The sequence below is a fragment of the Alligator mississippiensis genome, chromosome 3, assembly GCF_030867095.1.
Source record: "Alligator mississippiensis isolate rAllMis1 chromosome 3, rAllMis1, whole genome shotgun sequence".
Taxonomy (NCBI): domain Eukaryota; kingdom Metazoa; phylum Chordata; order Crocodylia; family Alligatoridae; genus Alligator; species Alligator mississippiensis.
Window position 1 is genome coordinate 129,674,630 of NC_081826.1, and position 21,443 is coordinate 129,696,072.

At 45.1% G+C, this 21,443-nt stretch overlaps 1 protein-coding gene across 3 annotated transcripts in view; it reads left to right on the top strand.

The window, feature by feature from the left end:
• The window catches only part of GMPR (guanosine monophosphate reductase), a 49,135-nt gene extending 27,735 nt beyond the window's left edge, over positions 1-21,400 (top strand). For all 3 annotated transcript variants that reach the window (XM_014596954.3, XM_014596955.3, XM_006273055.4), the window contains 3 exons: positions 3,009-3,051; positions 9,433-9,592; positions 15,995-21,400. In XM_014596954.3, coding sequence (XP_014452440.1) covers positions 3,009-3,051; positions 9,433-9,592; positions 15,995-16,175 — 384 coding nt within the window. In that variant the 3' untranslated portion in view covers positions 16,176-21,400. The remainder of the gene's footprint in view (positions 1-3,008; positions 3,052-9,432; positions 9,593-15,994) is intronic.
• Positions 21,401-21,443: the final 43 nt, after the last annotated feature.

Sequence of the window (21,443 nt, forward strand, 5' to 3'; positions counted from 1 at the left end):
TGAGACTAGGGAGAACAGACTAGGAAAAAAATGTGAGGTGGAGAGACTGGGACCTGCCCCTGAGAGACGGAGGGGAAAGCTGGGTCTGGGAGCTGGGGTAGAGGAGAAGCTTGGGACTGGTTGGGCAAAGAGACTGGGGGGAATGAGGACATCTTGGGGGGGAAACTGAGATATGAGCAAATGGGGAGGCTGAGACTGGGCGTGTCTACACATGCACTTTAATGCACATTAGCTTATTTTAATGCACATTAAAGCATCACAAAAACCATGCTCTTTAGCTAATGCGCTTTAAAATACGCTAATGTGCATTTTTCTAGTACCTCACAGTGGAAGTACAGGCAATCCTCGCCATTCGCAGGGGATATGTTCTTGTATCCCCTGTGAATAGCAAAATCCACAAATAGGGCACTGCGTTCATGAATGTAGCGCCCCTGGGGGTGGGGGGCATGGCTCCAGTGGTGACGGCGGGAGTGCGGTGGCAGCAAGCGCGGAGCTCCTGAGAAGCACCTGTAAGTATATAAAGTGCATTTAAAATGCGGGTTTGGCATTCGTGAATATTTGAAACCGCGAATGCCAAACCTGCAAACAGCGAGAGTTTCCTGTACTAGATTTAATACACATTACCTAAAGCACATTAATGAATGTGTAGATGTGCCCACTGAGATTTAATGGGAGGTGAAGGGGAGGGGACACCCATATGGTGAGGAGCAAGAGCGGATGGGGAGAACCGGGTGGGCATCAATGTGTTGGAATTTCTGGTTTTTAACTTAGCTTTATTTTTAAAGGAAATAACATCCAAATAATGATGTCAGGACATCAAGAAATTTATCCAGCCAGACACGCTTGTGTTAGGACATGCCGCAGTGCCTTAACTTGGTTCCACTGTGCATATGCCGTACAGTGTATACTTTAATTACAAAATTGTGTACCTTTTTCACAAAGACCCCCTCTGTCTGATTCAGGGCACAGGATGGCAGGGTGGTGGGGATGAATAAGTATTAAATAGTGAACTCTTCTTAGGAGGAGCCTTGATTCATTTGTTGAAGAAGTTAGAAAGTATGCAGTGAGAGGCAAGGGAAGACAGAAAAAAAAAAAGAACATTCCCATGATGAAGGCAGTTGAATGGGGCTGCTAGACGATACCTACCTGATATAGGGCAGGACACTTAAAGGAAATGCTTCACTGGGATCTCTGGGGGTGTTCTCATGTTTTGGTACCTGACTTGAGACCCTGGGTTATGATGTACGGAGCACTCTGAGCTGCACCTGAAGTCAGCGGGAACTGTGCTTGGACCATATAAAGGGCCATATACTGCTAGATACTAGCAAAAATCTGGTCCTAGGCATCTCAGATTGGGCATTCAAAATGGGCAAATGCATCTGACGTTAATTTTTATATGGCTAAACTCCCATCTGTAAAATAGGACTAATACCACCCTTTCTTCTCTCATGGGTACTGTGAAATACATGTACAGTACATGTAATGTTTGTGAAGTGCTCATATACTACACTTAGAACACCAAATTAAAACTCATGAGGAAATTTATAACCGACTCCACAGGGCAAGGTTTTAATAGTGTGAAGTAAGAGACATAATGGACAAACACTGGACAACCAGGAAAAAAGAAAATATTGCAGAGCTGCTTATTAAGTGAATGCTGTCCACCTCTGAGACAGGGGTCCTTTGGAAAAAGTAGTCTGTGGCCAGGTAACTAAAGAATGCTGTATTAGCCTACAATAGTAGGCTTAGCAGGATTTGATTTTTATCAGTAAACGTTGATAAACATCAATATCACCTCACCCTCACAGACCAACAAAAATATTTCCACTGTTAATAATCAAAATTTATAGAAAAGGGACATAAAAATGACAGCTGATGGAGTGTGTGACACCAGGGGGAGTGGTCCTATAGAACGGCTGACTGTAGTTGGGACTACAACCCCCAGGAACCCCAGGGGACAGGGAACAAAGCAAGAGGAAGTGACAAAGTGGAGGAGGGAAGCTACGGGTGAGCAGAGCCAGGACTGATGGCAGCTCTGCTGCTCGTCTGACGACAGTCCTACAGTAGTTACATTTGTCATGAATAAATTGTCTTCCCCCCACATCCCTAATTTTGTGTAATCCTGAAAATTTTAACTGAAAAAAGTGAAATAAATGCTAAAAAATAAACATTGGTAGTATCCATTGAAATTATTAAAAAATAAAAATCGAATTCTGCCAAGCCTACTATTGTAATTCATATAGACCAAAGGGCTGTATTGGAGTTGTAAGGGCACCCTTAATTATGGTACTTTTTATGTTTGAATGCTTGCCTTTGCAACCTCAGTAATATTGTTTAATGTCGTTTGGTGTGTTATTTTATGTTCTGCCACAGTGTATCATACCTCCCTCTGACTCAGCTTCCCTTTCTGTGAAATGAGGATTATGAATCTTACCCCTTCTTTCCAAGAATATGATGAATCGGTTTCACTTAATAGAAGACCTATGAGACTATACAGGTCATCTGCAGCTTATCAAATAAAAAAGGATTTCCAATAGTACATTCCCTTCTGCCTTTCGGTATACAATAAAGTGTTGAAAATCATATTTAAAATGTCAGTGGTACTACTTGAGCAGAGGATGAACTGAATGTTCTGAGAGGTTTTCCTTTTCTTATTTCTGTGCTTCTGGCAGTGTATGTTTCTTCTTGAAACAGGAGCATGAGTAGCAGAATATGTAGCAGAGGAAAAAAGGTTTTAAAAGAAGGAGCATAAAGAATCTGGGACCCTGAAAAATCAGTTAACCTGTGGCATCTTAACTGTGTACACAGAGCTCCCTTATTTCTACTATTTCCCTTCTGTCATGCTGGGTGTAACTTTTGAATCTTCTGGGCTAGTTGTTAGGAGTTTACCATTTGATTCCAAATTTGTATTCTGCAAAGTGTTTGTCCTGTCTGGTTATCCTTGAGGCCAACAGCGAATATGAGTTCTCTGCTGCTCACTGATGTCTATGTTGTTTTCCTTTCTGTAGGATGGAGGCTGCAGCTGTCCAGGAGATGTCGCCAAAGCTTTTGGTAAGTATGGTCTGTGGTCAGGTTTTGAGAAATTGAGTCATTCCTGATATAACTCCACTGCAGTCAGAGTGTTGCCAAATCTGACAGAGGTAGCACTTTGCTGTGTTGTTTTTTTTTTTTTTTTTTTGAATATGCCATGCACTGGGCATCATCAGAGTGGAATGATGACGGACCTTCCATTCTGCCCACCTGCTTACTGTTCTGAGTGGGCAAAGAAAATTGGTGGCCCTATGTGTGTCCAATAAGATTGTGATCGTGAACACAGCTAGTGCCCTAGAAAAGTTGTTGGCGTGTCAGTTGCCCAGCCGAAGAGCTAGGATATTATGTGTACCAGGACTCAGAAATCATAGAGAAGTAGGGCTGGAAGGGATCTCCAGTGGTCATATAGTCCAACTCCCTGCCTGAGACAGGATCATCCCTATCCAAGCTGTCCTATACAAATTCATAAGCTAACCTCTTAGTAAAACTGCTGTCAACCCTGAAACAAGATGTAACAGCCTAGCCTAACCCTGCCACAGGTAAAGCAGGGGGATCATGGCAACCAAAATCCTCCTTGTGTAAAAGGTTTAATACATGCTTAAGAGATCCCAAATAGAGAGCCATGGGCGACTGGTGCCTCCTGAGTCAGGGGGGTATTTGTCCCCCCCAGCAGCCTGTCAGCAACAGGGAGGGGGTGTCCCCCCTGCGGCCAATCCCACCGACTTGCAAGTGGCAGAAGCGCACTGCTGGCACTTCCAGATGAGCACAATCGGCTGTGGGGGAACCATGGGGATCGCTTCTCTTGGCACCGTACTCCCCGGCTGGCACTCTCAGGGTGGGCACCAGCGCTCTTGGCTGCTCCCCCGCCTGAGAAAGCTGGCTATCAGGGGGTGCACCCCCTATGTGTCACCACTGTAGAGAGCCATGCCCCCTTCTGCAGAGAAAGGCAAAATCCCCCACGCAGTCTATACCAATCTGACCATGGGGTAAAATTCCTTCCACTCACCGCAAATATGGTGATCAGTCTGACCCTGAGCAGAGGGGCAAGACCCTCTACCCATGAATTTCCAGCTTTAAATCACAGGAGGAGCACTGGCACACCCCAGTCAAAATCCCCAGCCTCGGCTTCAGCTAACATCCAGTGCCTCTCAGGAAGGCTTTAACACACAAGCAAAAAAACCCTCTGACATGTAGCAGAAAGCTTGGGGTGGGAGGGGGAATTCCCTCCCAGCCCAGTGTGGCAACCAGCAAAACTCAGAAGCACAGGAAATACCCATAGTAGAACATGGGCATAGCTACACATACATCATCCCTGACCAGTGGCTGTCCAACCTCTTCTTGAATACTGTCAGTGTTGGAGAGTCCACAGCTTTCCTAGGCAGTCTGTTTCACTGCCTCACTGTTCTAACAGCGAATAATTTTTTCATGATATCCAATCTAACTCTTCTTTGCTGCAACATTAAGCCATTCGTCCAGGTTAATACGAAAGAGACAGATTTTGTTCTCACTTACGTGGTTTCAGCGTAGGTATTCTGAGTTTGTACTGGTGGGGCTGAGAGTGTACTTTGGCCTCAGGTATTTTCTGTAGTTCATGAATGTGCTTGGGGACCTGGTTGCCACCAGTTTGTGTCAGAGCTGGGAAGTCCTGTTTTGATGGGGCTGAGTGCATTATACTGGTAGGCTAAAGAGACGTAGAAATATCCTTGGAGACCATGGCAATGTCAGGATGCAAGAGGACAGTATAGAACCACTTTGTTCTGTCAGTATTGTGCTGTGTGGGCTATGGCACTGCAGAGCCACATATTTCTCTCACAAGAAGCCTTTGAAGGATATAAACCAGAGATGGGCTCATGACCACCAACTCTAACCTGCTGTACCTGAACTCTGTGTACCTGCAAGGGGGTCAAAATCAAAATCTGGCACCCAGCCTCGAAAAGGGTTGGTGTAGACCAAATATATGGAGAGATTAAAGTGGGACTTGTGATTTGGCATGCCATGGTTATAGAGCAGCCATGAGCAGCCAGGCCAAGCATGACCGCTCTTTGCCACCAGTTGAACACAGTCTACTTGCCACTTACAATCCTGAGAAACGTCGTAGAAGCCTTAGAGAACAACATGATGCATGGGCGCATCCAGGAGTTTTAAAAAAGGGGGCATTGAAGCAGTGACCCTCGGGGGTGGTGGAATTCTCCCACTCAGCTTTTTCTCCTCACTGTGGTAGGCAGACTACACCACAGAAACAGTAGCAGGGGACTTTTTTTTTAAGTCTCCAAAGCCTATTAGCATCCCCTTATTCCTGGTTTCAGCACCCTTCCCCTTCCTGCTCAGCAGCACCTCCCTTCCCATTACCCCCTCACCCTCTCTAGTTAAGCCCACTGCTAACGTTCCTTCTGTACAGAGGGCAGAGATGGGGTGGAGTGATGGCTCTGGGATTCATCATCAGCCTTGAGATGGCAAGTGAAACCCTGAGAGCAAAAAGGATCCTATTTGTTGATCTTAAAACCTATTCAAATAGTCTGGCTTGCTGTTTGTCAGACACTGGGTAAGCATTCATTTTAGTAAAAGTTCTCACAACTTCATCTTAGTAAAAGTTCTTACAAGTGGTGTGTTTTCCTTTGCCTAACAAAGGGACTTCTGAATAGAAACCCAGTGCAACAACAAAAAACCTGTTTTGTAGTCAGTCACCAGCACCTCTGATCTTTGCAGCAAAGGGACTTATCTGGTGATGCAGATAAAGGGTGAGCAGCCTCCGCTGTCTTCATGCACAAACAGCAATCACCATTGCAACCCCAGAGCAAGGCAGAAAGTAGTGGAAGGCTTTGGAAAAGTGGGGCTGCTGGGCAGGGAGACTGGAATTCCAGTCTTTCACAGCTATGGGCAGGGATGCTAAAATCTTGCCCAGTCCTCGTGGCAGACTTAGTGTTCTCCAGCAAGGCTTGCAAAAAGGTGCTTAAGTGGGAAAATTTACATTCCTGTCATTTGCAACCATGCCCCGCTCCCTGTCTCCTGTACCCCTCCAGTTGTGTTGCTATTTAACACGTGTGGGGATTGAGCAAGTACTGGAGTCTCAGTTCCACCGGAAATTCTGCAATTTGGAAATGTGGTTTTGTTCTGAATCAGAAAATTAGGGTTGGAAAGTACCTCAGGAGGTGATCTAGTTCAACCGCCTGCTCAAAGCAGGACAATCCCCAACTAGATCATCCTAGCCAAGGCTTTGTTGAGTCAGGCCTTAAAAATCTTCAAGGATGGAGATTCTACCACCTCCCTAGGTACCCTGTTCCAGTGCTTCACCATCTTCCTAGTGAGAGTTTTTCCTAATATCCAACCTAAACCTCCCTTGCTGCAACTTGAGACCATTGCTCCTTGTTCTGTCATCTGTCACCACTGAAAATAGTCTAGCTCCATCCTCTTTGGAACTACCCTTCTGGTAGTTAAAGGCTGCTGTCAAATTCCCCCTCAGTCTTTTCTTCTCCAAATTAAATAAAACCCAGTTCCTCAGCCTCTCCTCATAAGTCATATGCGCCAGCCCCTGAACCATTTTTCTTGTGCTCCACTGGACTCTTTCCAACTTGTCCACATCCTTTCTATAGTGGAAGTCCCACAGCTAGACACAGTATTCCAGATGTGGCCTCACCTGTGCAGAATAGAGGGGAATAATTACTTCCCTCGATCTGCTGGCAATGCTTCTACAAATGCAGCCCAGTATGCTGTTAGCCTTCTTGGCAACACGGGCACGCTCCTGACTCATATGCATCTTATTGTCCACTCTAACTTGCAGGTCCTTTTCTGCAGAGCTACTGCTTAGCCAGTCAGTCCCCAGGCTGTAGTGAATCTGAGATTGGATCCAGGGCCCTGACAAAGTTAGGATCTGACAGCCCAGGGCCTGGGGGACCCATCCCTTGTGTGGGGGACCAGAAAGTAGCACTGGTAAGCCTGAGAATTTGGAGTGCCAAAAGACTTCTGGCAGTGTCACCTTTGATTTATTTGAGGAGCCCTGTGGATGGATCATATCCAGGGTCCTGTGTAATCCTAATCCACCCATGAAAGAGATGATTAATAGCATTCTCAAGGTGGTGTTTGCTGCAAAGCTGATGCAAGGTTATATAGGGTAACCAGAAGCACAGCAACCAATGACCTAGAATGACTGCACTGGAGAATGGGCATTAATCCCATTTTTGGTAGGTTAGTAATGATATCAGATTAGTTTCCAAATAGGCTTTTACATCTCACTGACATCTGAAACAACAAAACCCTAGGACAACCTGTCAGCATGTTGGAATGATAGGAGATCCTGAATGGGTACCTACTAATAGATATTGCATATGGTGCAGTGCCACTAGTTTGGGATAGCAATATGGCATGAAGGGAATTGTTTTCTGTCCCTTTAATATGAACACACTGTCCCTTCCAAATGACAACAGGGCAATGGGAACGGAGGCTATACAAGAGCAGCCAGGTTCCATGTTACTGTTTGTTGCTACTCTGGAGGTAGATTCAGCTTTATCATAGCTATTAGAAATGAAGGCAAGGTAGATTTGCACCTGATTTAGTTAGTTTGTAAGGTGCCTGCCTTCTGCCTGACTTCAGACTAACACAGCTAACTACCTGTCTCTATCAGAAATTAACCCAAACTTAGCCACTTGTATCACGTTCCAGATGAAAACATGCCTCCATTCAGGTTGGTTCCTGGAGCTTGGGTCGCTTTATGATGCAAATAGGGGGAAGCTGTCAAGCTCATGGAAGGACTTTCCCAAGTCTTAGGGACTCGTGGCTCAGTACATTACCATATTTTCTTGCATACCCCCTGCCCCACAAAATAAGACATACTTTGTTGTGGGAAGGCTGAATGACAAAAAAAAAATCTTTCCAGTCATGCCTGAAAGTTGACTCCAGGGGATCCTGACCTTAGTGGTTGTATCTGTGGGAGGGTTAATGCTGTAGCTCTGATCCTGAAGTGTGAATGCCAAACCCTCCTCACTTGAGGCTGGCAGAGGGTGAAACACCGCAGCCATCTTACAGCAGTGTTTCCCTGCTTCTATTACAGCATAGAAAAGTCAAATTCCCCACTTAAGACATGAACCTCAATTTGGAAGGTGGGCTTCTACGAAAGAGGTTCATGTGGTATTTTGGTAATTGTATTAGTTTGGCTCCTAACAGAGAGGGAGCCACGAAAGTCATATCTGGACCGGAACTTTACCAAAGTTTGGACGTGTTCCAGTTAGGTTCATCTCCAATTTCCATGGAATAAGGCTCCACATCAGTTGCAGGAGGAAGGTAAGGCAGGATGGCACCTTGGAGACTGACTGGTACAAAGAGGCAGGAGCTTTTGTAGGCAACAGTCTGCAACATCAGATGCTAGGAATGGACAGGACACGGGGAAAAAAAAAATTGTGCAGTCCTGGGCAGGAATTATCCATAAGGGGAGAGGGATGTTTCTACCTATAACTGAGTTGTGTCACACAGAAGCAGCCATGCTCTGGACTGCAAAACATTTTGTTTCAGGGATGGGCCACAACAGGCTCAGAAAACTGCAAGAGCTGAATCTATTTGCAGATTCAAAAACATATGCTTCTGTTAAAAAAAAAAAAAAAGCATTTCATTTTCTTGGACCTCTGCACATCCTGGTTTCAACCACAAGAAAAAAAAAAAACAAGTGTCATGGCACAGGTGTCCATGCAATCTCTCCATCCCACATAGAAATACCAGAAAACTTCTGAGAAATCCTAGTGTGATTCCCAAATGCATTCAAGAACACAGCTTGGGGGCCTCAGCTTATTCCCACAGACTACAGCAAAGTCGCCCTTATGATATGCGAACCAGTGAGGAATGGATGAGGTGGATAACCATCTCAATACTTATTATTTTATCTCATTTGATGGTAGTCTTTGTAAATCCCAGTGGAAGTTAAGAACCCACCATACAAACAGGACAAAAAGGCAGTACCTGCCCTAGAGTTCTTGCAAATAAGTCATCTTAGCCAAAAGCAAACTCATTGCAAACCTTTTCGGGTTTACCCCTCATGGCAGCAAATTAGCATAGGACTGGTGTGGTGGTGGGGAGGAGAACACCCATCCAGGACTGTCATGCTTTACACTTGAAAAATCTGCTTACAGTTTAAATAAGGGTAAGAATCCCCTTCTTCCAGCCTTGCCAACATGCCTTCCAGTTCATATGGAAAGCTTTTGGGAGCTGTGTTATGTGTTTCTACTATACCTAGCATAATGGCATGTTAATTTGTGACAGGTCCCTTAGTCACAGTGGCAACAATAATAAATAATAAACCCTGTCCTGAGGCACTCAGGGTTAAAAGTCCTTTTGGCTTGCCTAGATGTTATTTTTGCATTGTCTTTTACACTCCTCTCCTGTGCAACCTCCTTACCTCATGTTCTCTCCTCATCCCAGGAGCTGGTGCAGATTTTGTCATGCTTGGGGGGATGTTTGCAGGCCATGATCAATGTGCTGGAGAGATCATGGAAAAAAATGGAAGGAAGGTGAAGCTGTTCTATGGGATGAGCTCTGGTACAGCTATGAAGAAGCATTCAGGAGGAGTTGCTGAATACAGGTATGAGTTACACTCAGTTTGCTATGAATCCAAACCACCAAATTCATATCTGGAGTTGAACTTTTCAAATTGCCTCCCCATTACCACCTGGGCCATCTTCCAGACACGTTACTACACATGGACTCGACTTCCAGAGCTATGTGTTTCTACACTCTCAGGTTCTGTATAGCATGAATGGTTGCTGTTCCCAGCTCTGAATCTCTGAGGCACACCCTATGTCTGTCACCCATACTGGATACAGAACCATATAGGATAGCTGAACCCTTGCCAGAACCAGCCCTACAGTCCCTCTGAGCCTCCAGTTACTTTGCTGCATTTCCCCAGCATCCTACTGCCTGTGGAGGTCTACTGTTCAGATGAACAACATGTCAGGAAGACAAAGACTACAGGCTTAGCAAAGGAACTTTTTAACCACAGCTGTTACTCCTGTAAGCATTGGAGAGTCACAAATGTTTGTAAAACAACAACATCTTGAACAGACCTTTCTAGATCCGCTCTCACCCCTTCTGTAAATCCTGGGGTTAGTAAGTGTCCTAAGACTAGACAGCCCTATTTTCCTCATGCTGGTCATCTTTTATGTCACAGTGCTTTCGGGTCTGTGGCTTCAAGAATCAACCCTCCCTTAAAATAATCTTTGTCTCTTGTTCATGTTCATCATGAGGGGATTTCAGGGGCTCCAGTGCGAGCCCCATCTCATTTACTCTTATGTAAAGGGTCATTCTAAGTCAATAGCTATGCCCATTTTTCCAATAGGGAAAACTTACTCAATATTGATGTTCTTTGATGGCACTGTCAGCTTCTTAGACATGGGGTACGTCTACTCTACAGACTACAGTATCGGGTAGAGATACACAAGCTAGCTTTAAACAAGATGGCTCAGATAACAAGCAACTTGGCCGCAGCAACACAAAATGGATAATCTGATCTACAGAGAAGGTTGCAGTTAGACATGAAAGTTGTGTGCCCAACTCACAGTTACTATACAAAGGAAAACAAAATGTGACTTAGGAAACAAAATGGTCTTCACAGTTTAACACAGACATACCCAGTCTGTCACAGCCCCTAACACTGCAACAAGCCAAGCTACAACCCACGATGCCAGCCAGCTTCTCAGACTTTGGTCCTGACCTGAATTTGGCTCCATCTCCACTGCAAACACTTGCTATTGCCCTTATTTAAAGATTAGAAGGGCGCCATAAAAACATACATAGCATCGTATAAAACAAAGCTGAGACAGGGTCCCTGCCCCTAATTGTTTGCATAAACTAGCTTTGGTCTAAGTTACCCAAGTTCTTCAGCAGGGGTTGTTGGGTTGCAACAACGTGCCTGTAATGATGACTGAAACACATTTGAGGCTAGTAGAAGATAGTTCTGGGGGCAAACCCAGGTAGAGACTTTTGCCCCCTGATTTGACCGAACTGCAGCCGCTGTACTTTTGCATGGAACCACTTTGCAAGAAAGGCACCTTTAGGCTGGAGGAATTAGGGGTGCAGAAGAGATCTAAAGAAAAATGTGCAGCAGTGTTTGGCAGGTTTCCAACTAAGTAGTCTGTCCCGAGGGTTGGATTCTGCCCAAGAAGATAGTAATTGCTTTACAAATAAGAACATGAAAAGCATGCTATAGACAAAGGAATAAAGCTGTATAACTGCAGGTAATCTAGCTAGGAGCCCCTCCAGCTGGTATGATGGGGAGACCAAGGTGCCTGCAAGAGATTAGGCCTTTGCTTGATACCCTGAAGTTAAGGCAGTGTTTAGAGGAGCCCTTGAGACAAATTACAGCTCTACACCCCCCTGCTCCTCAGCGAGGGTAGAGTGCTTTGTCTGCACAGCATATAGCATACTTTCTCCTTGTGCCTGCCCTCCTGCTACAGGGATCCAGGAGCCTTCTCCCTCACATCCTCTAAGGCTAGTCTCAGAAGCAAGCCTCTAATCAACATACTGACTGGTATCAGGGAAGACTCAAATCCCTCTGTTTCTCCTGTACAGCCACATTAGAGCCAGGCATGGGGATCATTACAATGAGCAGAGTTTATTTTCAGCCAACCACTGCACAGCCACGTGTTGGACAAGCTGGACCGTTGCACCCAGCAGGTATCCTGCATGCCTGCTTGAGTTGTCAGTCACTCAATCAGGGCTCATCAGCCAGTCCCAAGAGCCTACTTGTTTGTTTCTTTCCATGATGCTGCTTGGCATCGAGGCATCTGGAACTAACTGTCAGAGTGAAGGAGACTAGTAATTAGCTCATTGCTTAAAAATGGCAGCTGCCTGTTACTCAGAGGCTCTGGCTGCCTTTCATCTGACTGGCTGTCACCAACTGGACTTCTACCCCTGTGTTTTAAGTCAGTGACTGGAGCGCGTAGGCAGCAAGGCAGATCTAATACATGACACCATTGAGCATCACCAGGCTTTAATGAACCACAGGACAGGTGACAGCCTCAGTGAGCCCAGTATATTGGAGTAACTTCTGTAGCAGGCAGTGTTGAGCTCATGAAAGTTGGGGGAAAGGGCCCAAAAGCAAAGCCAGCCACAGCACCAATGCTGCAGTGGTAACAGGGGATCAAATTGTGCTCTGGAGTAGGAGGCTTAAAAACAGAGTGGCATCTGACTGCAAGCAACTGAAGAAGACGCCATTGTACATTAGACAGTGCCCCAGTGCAGGGATAAAGAGTGCTGAAGAGAGGAGCCATATATAGCTATGTAAGAATTCCTCCCCTTCCCTGCAGCTGTCAACTGATTTTCCAGAAGTGCAAGAGTGCAAGGTATCCATAGGAGTTGTCCAAGCTGTTGGGAGGCACCTCTGAAAAAATCAGGCTGCTCACTGAACATGCCTGTGAATTCAACAGGCTAACTTTATGCCCTAAAAATTGAATATTTTGGCTTAAGAACCTGATCCTGTGGTCAGTTTGAAATTAGATTTGAAAACAGGAGAGACAGGTAAGGCAGGGGGATTTTAGCATGAAATAAGGTCAGGAGAGTGTTATGTTATGTACTGGCCAGGTTCACCCCATGTCATAGCTATAAAATCTGTGTCTCCAGTTTCATTATTTATAATATATAACCCTCCTATATCTATATGTATATAACAGCTATATGTGGTATTTGTATATCAGCCATTTTTAGGTTTTATTTCTGTAATTTTAAATCAGGAATAAGGGGCAAGGATACACATTTCATACACTAACAAACACTGTAAAATCCAAACAAAAAAAGCATTGTGTTATTTTAGTAGTGTCAAAAATAGCATTGTACGGAAGAGATAAACATATCAGGAAATACTCATGGAAACTGTTCCAGTTCTTATACAGGAGAAAAGCTGTAAGGAGAGGGTGAGGGAGATCACAGTCATCTTTGCTGAGAGCTGTGCCCTTACAGCTGGTTTGATTTTGCTAGCTGTATGGCATTTTCAAGAGTGATGGGTTGCTTAGTAATTCATAGGCGTTACTGTAAAGCACCTTGTAGCTTCTCTGAACTTTATAGGGACAGTGGGATGGAGCCCAGGACTAGATTCACAAGAGGACTTAACATGTCTTACTGCCCTTTTTTATGTTTATGCCCAGTCTTTAGATTCCTAAAACATGGCTGCTTAATCCTAGAACTGCCTAAGGTTTCCATTCATAAAATTCCCTAGATGACATAATATCTGCTTTTGGTCTTGCCCAGAACCAACTGCAGGGCAGTTTGGTACCTTGTTCAGGGTTCAGCCCTGTTGCAATCTGGAATCCAGGTTTTCTTCTCCCCTCTCTGACCCTGCAAGGTCCGAAGTGGTAGGCAATCTCAAAGCACACTCGCCTGATTGAGCCCTGTGGTGCTAGCTCCTTTACCATAGATTTCCTAAACGATAGGGCTGGAAGGGACCTTGAAGATCATCAAGTCCAGCCCCTTGTCCCAGGGGCAGGAAGTCAGCTGGGGTCAAAGGATCCCAGCAAGATAAGCATCCTGTACACCAGTAGCCTAGTGGGTAGTAGAAGACCCAGGTTCAGGTTCCTCCTTGGCCTAAGGAGATTTGAACCCACCTCTCCCTCTTATTGGTCAAAGGGGAGGGCACCATCTCCTCCCAATGTGTTTTGTGAGACAGGCTGTCTTGGGCACCTGACTCCTGGGAAGACTTACAGCTGTAACTCTTGAGAGAAAAGAGTTGTCCACAGTTGGGTGACTACCTTCTTTGAGGGATGGGGCTTAACTCTCATCTCTCTCCTCACCATTTCCTGCTGGCAAGCTGAGGTGGCGTCCCATTCAGTATGCTAGCCTTTGTGGATCTCATTCTCAAGCACCTGTCTTTCCCCACATGCTGTATAGGGACCCTGGGCACTTCATCTAGGCCTGTAGATTTCACTAGGTGACATGAGGCACCTTTTGCAATGCTCTGCATATGCTTTTTGGGGGATTACGTGCTCAGAGCCTCCTGTACCAGAATCCCAACGTTTGAGCTGAAGGAAAATCCCATGACTCACAATGGAATATTAGTTCTACCCAGTACAGAGCAGCGGTAAGTAAATATACTAGCCAGGTCATTACACTGTATATTTAAGAGCTGCAAAGACTTTTAAGTATATAGTATTACTCATCAGCTGCAGGGAGATTAATTACAATTCCTCAGTGAGATGGTGGCACATTAACAGCCCCCTTTACTGCCACGCCAAAGTTTTGACCTCCCATTTAAAGCAGCAAAAAGAATTTAGCCAGTCTCTCATTGAAGCCCTGCCACACCAACTATTGCTGCTATTATTAATGGTTTACAAAGGTGTTGCTAACCAAGCCTCTGAAGCAGACATGTTCTGCCTTGCATTATCCTGCTAGGCAGCCTGTCTGAGTGGGATTTAAATAATGCCAGATTTAACACTGTGACAAATTCATGATCCTTGACCTCAGCTTGTAGTGTGAAGGGGAGGGGGTAGAAACCCACCCAAACCCCTACCAGATGTTAAGGTACCATATAAAAGACACTGAATCCTGCAGTCCCTGGCTGGGGTTTAACGTGCTGTAGAACAAACTGCAACTCACCCATTTTTTTAGATTTTGGCTATAACCAGAGCTTCCTAACTACTGGAAAAGACTAGGTCCCATTTCCAGCAGTCACAGGCCAACCCGTGTTCTTCCATCCCTCTTTTCCAGTTGTTGATTTATGCGGCGGAGTGATCTGATTCCTGGAAGCACAATGGTCAAATGACATTCTGGATATTTCCTAATATGAGGAACTGTAATGGGAGGGCTAGAGATGCAGGAGAAAGAAGAGCATTGAAAATTGCTAGAGAAGTTTCTCCTATGGCATAACCCTACTATGAACTACTGCTGTCAAGGAGGTGCACTGATCACAGTGTCCCTGTCACTGTGTATAAAGTGCACCTCCTACTTGTCTTGATGAATGGATCTGACTCAAGCATATTGGCTTCAACAGAACTGCTTTGTGGTGGGATTACTCACCTGGGAAAGCCCTACTAAGGGAAAAGCAGTGCATGGTCAAGTTGGTAGAGGTTCTCAATCTGTATCTGTTGTATAATGATCTACGTGCACCTCTTGTGTTGTATAAGTAAGCAGTAAAGGCCCAAGTTTTCAGCTGGTGTAAAGGACTGCAGTGGAGCTATGCTTATTTAGGCACACAGATATATTTTTAAGCATCTTCTGTTGTCAGCGTAGGACCCACTGTCCTTGGGTGACATGCCTGCTTGTATGTGGGGAAGCTTTGCTTGCATCAGGATAGGAAGAACAGGTTGCTAATGGGCTCAGGCACGATTTGGCTGGTTGCAATAATTATTTCCTGGGTCAGTTTTGGAACAGTGCATTTCATAGAATCAGCATAGTATCATAGAGAACTAGGGCTGGAAGGGACCTCCAGTCCAACCCCTGAGGCAGGATCATCCCTATCCAAATCATCCTATTCAGATCAGTAATTTAAGCCAGGGGTAGGCAACGTTTTTTGGCTGGAGTGCTGAAAAAACCACAATGTCTACCTTGGAAGGTACCAGAGTGCCGACATGCTGAAGCCCAGAGCAGCTGTTTGCAGCCTCCCGGCTGCAGCCGGCCCACGGAGCCTGGTCTGCTGGCAGGAGGGCTTGCAACCTCCCAGCTGCCTGCTGGGAGCAGCCTGGGCTCTATGGCTGGCAGCAGCTGCTTAGAGCCCAGTTGATAGTGGTGTGCTGAGCAAAATGGCCTTGCGTGCCATGCTCGGCATGGGTGCTGGGGGTTGCTGGCCCCTGATCTAAGCTGTTTTTAAAACTACCGTCAACCCTGACACAACACCAGACGTTACACTGTAACCCACCATAGGTAAAGTAAGGGAACTGCCATTTGAGTACCTTAAAAAAAACCAATATGGGGACAGGCAGCATAAAAGTTCTTTTAACTTGAAAAAATACCTTCTCCGTCACTTCTGGTGTGGGAAGCAGTAATGTGTCTCTGTTTCCAGGGCTTCGGAAGGCAAGACCGTGGAAGTGCCTTACAGAGGGGATGTGGAAAACACCATCCTGGACATCCTGGGCGGGCTGCGCTCCACTTGCACGTACGTGGGAGCTGCCAAGCTCAAAGAGCTGTCCCGAAGGACAACATTTATCCGAGTCACCCAGCAGCATAACCAGGTGTTTTTGTAGCCATGGACTGGGGGGGACTGTGCAGTAGTCCTGTCACCTCTCCTTTCTCTCTCCTACCAGGTTTTTTATTACAGCTTTGCAGTGGCAAATTCCTCAGGGCTGTGGAATTGGCTGGAGGGGAGGTGGGGCAGGGTAATTGCTGCTATAGGTGGAATTGAAGAGGAGAAGGGTGTGCCTTCAGACACAGCACCATATAGATTTTTTTTTTCAAGATGCAATAGCCCCATCTTTTAAAGCCATGTCTATTGTTTTGTTTTGTTTTGTTTTACTTTAGGTTCTCCCCACCCCTTCCCCTTTCATTTTTCTCTGAAAATAGCTACCAAAGCCTCCATTTGCAATGGATGAGCCTGTACAGACTAGGTTTGTATTGGTCATACTGGCCACTACAACCAGTGGTACTTGTTTTAAGAACATCCTCCCAACTTTTAATGTTGACTGGCCAACTTGGCACTGCCACAGTAGAGAGAAACTGCAGACTGAGAAGGCAGAGGGGTACAGAGGGTCAGTTTGCATAACCAGAAATTAAAGCTGTGCTTCTTGACCATTGAAGTTTGCTGCTGGGGTCCTGGCTCTTGGGGAACAAATTGGAGTGACGGCTCTGTGGACCAGGGTCGCCGCTGCATTTTCACTGTGATGTTAAAGACACTGAATCTATAGCACTGTTGGTTCACGTGCCTTTCAGGGGCTTTTTTCTTTAAATCAACATCTTTAATGGACTTGCCTCTTCAGATGCTGGCACGTTCTTGCTTTACCCTTACATCCAAGGGAAGCATTTAAAAATATATATAAGTGTGCCTTTTTTGTTTGACGCATGCAGTCATTACATTCTTTGGGCCTGTCTCTGCAAACAAGTTATTTTAAGGTATAGAAACCTTCCCAGTAAGTGAGCCCAGGGAGCTGGCTTCTTCACAGCCTCATATGGCCTCATCACTTTGTGCAGTGATTTAAACCTACACAAATGGACTGGGACTTTGTGCCCACTTATCTACCCGTTGTGCAAGGCTTCTGTGGGTATGTCTACACCATGTTGCTGATGCTCCCAGGAAGGGTTGTCCTTCCCACCTGTGGCAGCTTGTAGCATCAAACCCAGAAACATGCCAGGGAAGTAACTCTTGGACATCCCCCTGCCAAGAGCTGCCCTCATGACCTGTTTCCTTGAGAGCAGCTTCCCCACCTCATTTCCAAGCTTGATATGCATGTGCAGGTGGGAGTAGCAGGCAGGCTGTGCTCAAGGGTGGCCTTCTCTGAGCACTGCAGAGACACGGTGTAGAAGTGTCCCCTGTATCATGCTGGAGTGGCCGACTTCACTTCTTTGTTACACTGCTGCCACTCTTTGAAAGGCATTGGCTTAATTCAGAGCAAAAATTGGCCCCCAGCAGAATTACAAAAGACTTTATCGCAAGAAGCCAGTAGTCTGATCCTGAGCAAAAGCAGGTGCTATGAAGGCAATAATGAATATTTTAGACTCTGGATAACACTCTAATAAACTGTAATGGTATGCTAATTAATTGATAAATCTCAATGAAAGTTCTTTTGAAGTACACATTGCCTCCACACACATATCACAGTAGTTCATTATGATAAATGTTACTAGAGTGGATACCAATGAATTAATAATAACCAGCCACTTATTTTAAAGTCTCACTGAGATAACAATACAGATGGAAACTGAAGTAACTTCAGAGCCTTTCTCCCCATCCTGTAAGTACCTGTGGAAAGATAGAGGCCTCCTTTGAAAAGCAAAACTGTGGAAGAGGAGCATAGAGGAAAACAAATGGAATTAATCTGGCAATTCTTTATTGTTTCAAAGAAAAAAAGGAGCCTGTACAAGTGAGCATGCTAAGGAACACATCTCATCCACAAGCTGGACCCTGATGATTGTAATCAGGTTTTGCATAGTAGAAAAAGCATGAAAGAACTTTCCAAGAGACTGAAGGCAGGTGCTTTACAAAAGTATTTTAAAGTTTGTGGGCCTGTTTTTAATTTAATTGCTCTGCTCCAGGCTGGTAAAGGGGCCTTAACATGGGGATGTTTTTCACTGACTTGAAGGTCCATTCACACTGCCAGAATGGCGTTAAGGCACTTAAGTGTGAATGATACTCAGGTCCTATAAATAAAATACCCAATATTAGTTCCCTCTGACATTTCCTTTTCTATCAGAGGTGGAGGAACCATAGAAAGACAGATGAATGGCTTCATTACTATAAATAAAACTGCTGTGGGCCAAATGCAGTTCTCATTTGTGCGGATGTAAACCCCGGTGTAATCCTACTGAAATAAGTGACATCACTCGGAATTGACATGGGTATAACTAAAGGCAGAACACGTTCCCCCCTTCATGCCTCATGTAAAGGTATTTGCATAAAGGTAAAGCAAAACCACTATGAGGGCATAAGAATGTGTTGCATGTATATCCGTATTTCCATCCTACTGCCTTCACACTCGAGAAGTGCAGCAGTTCACTAGACTCTCACTAGTTGCTGTTACTTCTGTACTTTTTCTGGCTACCTTCATCAATGAAATGTAAAAGAACTAAACAGTTTGTAATTTTTTTTCAGCAATCACTCATTTAAAAAATAGCTGCTTACTATACCTTTTAGAACAGCTTTCCCAAAGCCATTCTGCACTGCCTGTGCCCTGGCTCTTCTCCAAACAGGTTTCAAGTGGGAGATATGTTCCACTCACTTCAGCCTCATGTTTGCAAAGGTGTAAACCAGTAGTTCTCAACCTTTTTTTTCCCCAACCAGCAGCTGGGAGTGGAGTGCGGCAGTGGCGGTGGCCTGGGTGTGGGGGAGCTCCCAGCACATGGCGTGACTTGTCTTCTGTGTGCGGCACCGCTGGCATTGCCCCCGCAACCCTCATTTGGGTCGTGACCTGGGGTTGGGAACTGCTGGTAAAAACAAAAGCTAGGGGAGAATGAAGTCCCATATTTTTTTAGAAGCCAGTTGTATCCTACAGGTTGTAGATTGCCATGGAATTACTAGGAGTCAATGATATCACCTTGAATTTTTTTCATGGCATACTTTACTGTCTTTTGGATGTGTGCTGGTTTCCATGACAAGAGACATAAGTAACAGATGGCAGGCAGCCTCAAAGAGGTTAACTGGCTACGTCTCATCCTGTGGTATTATACCAGTTGCCGGTCCAGTGGAAACCTTCAGTCGATCAACTGCCTTCATTTTGGGTGCCTCTCTTATGAATATATGTGCACGCACACATACACATTTCCAAGTGGAACAAAGAAATCAGCATGAGCCTCACTGCAGGACCACTTCTGTGAAGAGATAAGTCCCTTCAACCTCCCTAGCACCCAGCCCCCCCCCCAAGTTAGAAGCCAGTCCTCATCAACTTAAGTGCTACTTTGCCCCACAGGATTAGACCACCCAAAAAAAGGCTCTATTAGAAATTATAACAAACTCATGTACCATTCATAGAGCTACCTCACCTCAACACCTCTCCATTTCCTAGCGTCCTTCTGCAGGGAATGTCTGCGATGCCTTATTGCTGTGCTGCTATGCATGAATGGCTATCATTCAGCTTCCAAAAAACAAATACCCGGCACTTTGTGGGTGTCCTAAGCAGTAGCTGTCCCTTGAATTGGGCCAAAGTCCCACTTGCTTTTCTCACCCTTGCAACTCCACCAAGTTTAAAGCACCAACATGATGTCACTATCTGGCTCATGGACTCATCAAGGTGTAGTTAACATGGCACATTCCTATAAAAAGAAAGGTGGATTTCAAGTAATTAATATATTTGTGTTAGTAGCTTTAGTCAGCATAGAATACATTTAAAGCTGAAGCATAAGCACCTCTACTTCTTCCATTGCAGGTGTGACAGTAAGATAGGCCAGGAAGTAGTCTGTAGGCTGCAAGGCCTACCTCAGCCCCTAGGGGTTGCATGCAGCCAATTCGAAGCGTATGGTCCATCAGCATACTGAGCTACCCAGTGTTTGCTATTACCGGGCCCTCAGTATCCCTAGGGTTATGCCAGTAGGCACGTCATGTTTGACATGGTTCTAGCACTAAGTGCTGGATTTAACCCACTTTCTTGTTGGATTATCAGCAGGGACAGTTCTAGTTTGGGACAAGTTTTGGTGTAAGGAATATGCCTGCTCAGTCATTTCCTCAGTTCTGTCAGGGATGGGACAGGTAAGAGCATTCTCTGTCCTCCCCAAGATACATCCTGAAACCGCCACTGGATATGTTTTTATCCATGGGCACTTGCTTACGATCTCAGAACACCTGCTTAGCCTAATTCCCTTGCTTTCCCAACAATTTTGCCTTGGTCTAGCCCCACGGACTTCTGTAGTCACTCCTGTCTGTTGCCAGTGTAAGTGCTCAATCAGCCCCTTCCCCTTGCCTCTGACACCCTGGTAAACCAAATCCTGTCCTCTTGAAGCAAATGGGAGTTTTGCAACTCACTTCAGTGTGCACAGGATTTGACCTTTCTTGTGTAGAAGGGGAAAATAAGGCCTACGAGTAATCATTTGCTTGCACCTCCGCACTTCTATGGCCAGCCAGCTGTGAAAGGCGCTTGTTTGCCTTGTTTGGGAGTGATGTGTTTTGGGGTTTGTTTGTTTTTTGAGGTTGATTGGTTAAGTGTTTTGAATTTGTTGTGGTACTACCTGTCACGTGACTTGTGCCAGAAGTGTCCTAGTCAATACTGTCTGCTGTCAACACAGTTTAATTATGTCTCCTCTTAGACATCATTCTTTTTTGAATACATCCACACATTTAGGCCTGTCCTCTCGTTGTGACTCCACAGCGTCAACCAATACACTGCTTACCTGGATAAAGCTGCCAAACGTAAATCATCCAGAAGCCAACATTCCTTTGTGAAATGTAATGTCTGTGATAATCTTAAAAGACCACACGCACTCAGTCAAGCAGCATGAATGGACTTTAAATGTTTTCATGCCCCCTGTAGGCCATCACTGAGATGATTGTGTCAGATACCATCTTTCTCCATTTGTAGCAAAGCCATGTACAGAATGCCTTCTGTCTCAAAGAGCTTGCATGTTTAAAGTGATCATTTGTTGTATGCTGGCTGTTCTGTTATGAAATAAACCACTGTTGTCCAGAAAGGGTTATGCGCTGTAAAGGGAATGTATAAACCTGTATGTATCATATATTATGGATAAAAGCAAACTCTATAAAAACTTATTGCTGGGGTTAAAACTTGAAGGGTGAAAAATTAAATGGATAAACTGCTATTTCATAGGAAAACTGTCTCTCTTGCTTTCTTAACTCATAAAGACAAAGGCACAGG